The sequence below is a fragment of the Triticum aestivum genome, chromosome 5A, assembly GCF_018294505.1.
Source record: "Triticum aestivum cultivar Chinese Spring chromosome 5A, IWGSC CS RefSeq v2.1, whole genome shotgun sequence".
Taxonomy (NCBI): domain Eukaryota; kingdom Viridiplantae; phylum Streptophyta; class Magnoliopsida; order Poales; family Poaceae; genus Triticum; species Triticum aestivum.
In genome coordinates, this window is record NC_057806.1 from 613,899,103 (window position 1) to 613,904,107 (window position 5,005).

At 47.2% G+C, this 5,005-nt stretch overlaps 1 protein-coding gene across 1 annotated transcript; it reads left to right on the forward strand.

Moving 5' to 3' along the window:
• The first annotated feature begins 2,257 nt into the window (after positions 1-2,257).
• On the forward strand, positions 2,258-3,671 carry LOC123107956 (probable carboxylesterase 15). Its single transcript, XM_044529833.1, has one exon. It carries the CDS (start codon positions 2,368-2,370, stop codon positions 3,370-3,372), a length of 1,005 nt encoding a protein of 334 aa, XP_044385768.1. The 5' UTR covers positions 2,258-2,367; the 3' UTR covers positions 3,373-3,671.
• The last annotated feature ends 1,334 nt before the right edge of the window (positions 3,672-5,005 follow it).

Consider the following 5,005-nt stretch of genomic DNA (forward strand, 5'->3'; position numbering starts at 1 on the left):
ATGTAAGTCCAGCCCAAAACCATAAGGAAATCAATGAAGGACAATTCTCGGTTTTTAGTTTTTAGTCCTTAGTACCCCTAAGAATGATTTTGAGTTATTCTAAAGATCAGTGCACAACTATCAGTTGTTAGTCTCCATTCATTTGAGTACTTTCTTGTTTTAGTATACTTGTCATTCTTGAGATATCATTCATACTAGTTTGCATGTACCAAGATATCATTCATACTAGTTTTTGTTTCAGTGCACAACTATTAGTTGTTAGTCTCCATTCATTTTGAGTAGTTCTTGTTTTCGTATACTTGTCATTCTTGAGATATCATTCATACTAGTTTGCATGTACCAAGATAGTGTGCCAGATATGCATGTCGAACCACACTAACAGTAACTCATTGGGTTTACCATTTGGGCCCTGTAGGGTGGGCTGAGGGTTGGAAAGCCCGGCAGGGTAATGGGTGGTGTGGAGCTGAACATTGAGACCAAGTGGGATCCGACCTGAAAGCCAAATGAAATCAGATGAATTTCCTTACAAACAGAGGAATGAACTCAACTCAAAGCAACAGATACACGTGTAAATTTGTCATTGGTCAAAAGATGACCTGGAGCAAAATGAAAAACACATGTCTGATGGTTATATTACACACACCCATCCTAATATTCCAATTGTCCACATATGTCTTGTTCTCCACCCACCTCTAAGAGCGTCTCCAGCAGCATGTGTATATTTGGTTTTGCATATATATCCATATAAGCAATGGTCAAAAAAGATTTCTTTTTTCTCTCCTTTATTTCAACACATCTTGTAACTATCAATTCAACTATTATGATTCAAATGGTTTGTAGTTGCAAAGGTTATAATGCTAACAACTACTTTTCAAACAACTATATTTTTAGTGGCTAGTTTTCCGACGACTATCTTCCAACGGCAAGTTTTCAACGGCTATATTACATGCCTATACATACCAACCCTCCCACCTATCTCTCAGCACTCCTGAATCCACCTGTCTTGTCTCCCACGACACAATGAGTGGATGTGGATTCGTTTTGGATATGCTCATGGTTCATCGACGTCTTCATCCAACGATGACAAACTCATCCTTGCAGCATTCGCAAAGGAGGGGGGAATGCTCAACGCCAAAGCGGTTCCTAGCCGAGATATCAAACTCTGGATTGCGGAAGATATGCCAGATTTCTCACAGTGCGAGGACTACCTCAAACAAAACCCTCGATATCCATAAATTATTTTCGACGAAGGATGGTTATCACTTTGTTCTTTATTTGCCTATTTTTACCCCCTTCCCGGTTAAGTTTTAACAAGTCAGCCGGACCAAGCCTTTGAATCAAAACAAGAGGTTTGTTCGGATGAAGAGATATTTTTGAAGTTGGAACTTGAACCAGTTCGAAGCTTGCTTTGAATCGCTTTTCTGCAACACTACTACTACACATGTAATCATTTTAGAACCGCTATTGGTTAGGTGCCTGATTTTCTTTGGCGTCAATCGAATTTTGGAACCTGCCGACATTATATCATTCTTTTTCTTCCTCCCTGCTTCACCGACAACGTCGGCCTAATCGCCAGCTCCCGCCTCCCACGACCTATGACGCTCGCGCTTGCCACCTCTCCCCGCCCTTCCCTTAACCGCTGTTCACTACCATGTTGTCGCTGCTCCAGCCATCCTTCTAACACCCCCGCCCTCGGTTTCTCGAGCCCGACGATAACCCTTCACCCCCGACCCAAACAGTCAACCCTCGGAGACACTCACCATCGACGCCATGGCGAGCACTGGCCCTCGCTCACTCGTGGCTCACACTCATTGTGGAGTCCATGACCGGCCCTCCTCATGTGCGGGGCAAAGCCAAAATCGACAGAATTCTCAGCCGCCTGATGATTAGCAAAAGATTAATATTTTTTCGCACAAAATAATTGTGACGAACCAAATCAGCCTTTATTATAACTTTAACAATTGAAAGTATGCGCTCTCCCTTTTTCAGGAAAAGAACAGCATGTCCTTACTCATGCTCTTTTCACCTCACTCGGTTGAATCAAAACATCAGTTCTTAGACACGAAATCGCCGTTTTCTAAAAGGCACGTGAGTAATTTCGGCAGCGGAAACAGAGACGAAATCAGCAGGAAGCCAACAGAGACCGGCTCCAGTCAACTTCGCCGTGCTCGTCAAGTTTCTAGAAAAATATGTCGTGCTCAATTAGCTCACTCCGTTGGTATATAAAAATGGCGACGCAGCAAAGATGTCTCCCATTCCAAGCTGCCTACCGCACACACTAGCCGCGAGCAGTACCATCACTACTGGCCAAAACGTGACCCCCTCCAGTCAACTTCCTCGTCGCCACCACACGACCGCACCTCTCCCATGGCGTCCTCCTCGCCGCCGCACGTCGTGGAGGACGTGCCCCCGTTCCTGCAGCTCCTCAGCGACGGCACGGTGATCCGCTTCACTGACGCCTACCCGCTCCCCATCCCGTCGCCGCCGCCCGGCCAGCCCGTCGTCGACTGGAAGGACGTTCTGTACGACGCCAGCCACGGCCTCAAGCTCCGCATCTACAGGCCGGCGGCGGCCTCCTCCTCCGGGAACAAGCTCCCGGTGATCGTCTACTTCCACGGCGGCGGGTACAGCATCGGTAGCTTCGACATGCCCAACTTCCATGCGTGCTGCGTCCGCCTCGCCGGCGAGCTCCCGGCTTTGGTGCTCTCTGCAGACTACCGCCTCGCCCCCGAGCACCGCTTCCCCGCGGGTCTCGACGACGCGGCGAACGTCGTGTCCTGGGTGCGCGCCCAGGTAGCGGCTGTTGGGGACAACGCCGACCCATGGCTCTCGGAGACGGCGAACTTCGGCCGGGTGTTCGTCGCCGGGGACTCGGCCGGCGGGGGCGTCGTCCACCACACGGCCGTCCGCCTCGCGTCGGGCCGGCTAGGCCCCCTCGACCCCGTTCGCGTCGCCGGGTGCGCGATGCTCTGCCCGATGTTCGGCGGGGAGGAGAGGACGGCGTCGGAGGCGGAGTTCCCGCCGGGCCCGTTCCTGTCGCTGCCGGCGGTCGACCAGGCGTGGCGCCTGGTGCTGCCGCCTGGGTCCACGAGGGACCACCCGCTGGCCAACCCGTTCGGCCCGGACAGCCCGGCCCTTGACGGCGTCGCGCTGCCTCCGATGCTCGTTGTGGCCGCCGCGCGCGACCTGCTGCGCGACCGCGCCGCGGACTATGCCGCGAGGCTCAAGGCCATGGGGAAGCCGGTGGAGCTCGTGGAGTTCGAGGGGCAGCACCACGGGTTCTTCGCGGTCGAGCCGTACGGCGACGCCGGCAGCGAGGTGGTCCGGCTCGTCAAACGGTTTGTCTACGGCAACGGCGGCGCCTCCGACTAAATTGGAGATCGAGCAAAGCTGTTGAGGGCTCCTTTGATTCAAAGGATATCTTTAGAATTTTTGGAAGATTGAAATTCTTAGGAATTTTTTTTATATTGACCCTTTGATTCACAGAATTGGATCCTATAGGAATTTATCCTATGGAATCTTTTGTATTACATTTCATAGAAAATCTAACATCCACTTCAACCTCTTTTTACATTTTCTTTGTTTTTTATGTGGTATCAAACACTCTTTGTTAATCCTATAGGATTCAAGTTGACATGCCACTGCAATTCTATATTTTTCATATTCCTACATTTTCAAAATCATGTGAATCAAAGAGGTGTACGCTGCCTTGTGGAGTTCGAGTGGAGTCACATTTTGTTTTGGACACTCGTATGTCATACACCTCAAAATACAAAGATGCCATAAACTTAGACATATTTTTTTCTCTACATTTGATTTGAATGTATTGCCAATTTATTAAGGATTTAGTTACAAATCAAATGTCAGATTTTTTTAGCATGAATAATCATACGTCCAAGATGACAAATTATGTTGCCGCGAGCAGTTTTCTTTAACAAACATGGCAAATATGTTTTTTTTGTTGCCAGGATTTGTCTTGCTTATTTATACTATCATTAAACAAGCAAATATATTCATTACTAAGTGCACACATCCTTATGTACACACAACAACACGAATCAATTACAGCCTCACGATCAGCGACACTTAATTTAATCTAACCGTTAAAATTATATTAACCCACGTCAAAAGTGTGTTTAGCCATTATCTAGGCGGACGAGAACTCTGTCGAGAAAGTTCCCCGCCCCGCATCCGTTCGTGTATCTATATCTATACTACTATTAAACAAGTAAACATATTCATCGCTAAATGCACACAGCCTTACGTACACACAACAATACGAATCAATTACAGCCTCACGATCAGCGACACTTAATTTAATCTAACCGTTAAAATTATATTAACCCACGTCAAAAGTGCATTTAACCATTTGTCTAGGCGGACGAAAACTCTGCCGAGAAAGTTCCCCGCCCCACATCCCGTTCATGTATCCTATAAACTAGGAAACAAACACCGCGAGAATAAATAAGACGTTTGAAAAAGAGAAAGAAAATAACTACCATGCATGCGGAGGAGCAATCGGTGGAAACTTACCACGCGGGAGAACAGGGTCGCATGCATCAGGTAATTATTGTGCTCCCGCTAATCAAGGTAGAAAACAAAGAATCTATACTACTATTAAACAAGCAAACATATTCATCACTAAGTGCACACAGCCTTATGTACACACAACAACACGAATCAATTACAGCCTCACGATCAGCAACACTTAATTTAATTTAATCGTTAAAATTATATTAACTCACGTCAAAAGTGTGTTTAACCATTTGTCTAGGCGGACGAAAACTCTGCCGAGAAAGTTCCCCGCCCCACATCCCGTTCATGTATCCTATAAACTAGGAAACAAACACCGCGAGAATAAATAAGACGTTTGAAAAAGAGAAAGAAAATAACTACCATGCATGCGGAGGAGCAATCAGTGGAAACTTACCACGCGGGAGAACAGGGTCGCATGCACCAGGTATGTATTGTGCTCCCGCTAATCAAGGTAGAAAACAAAGAAAAT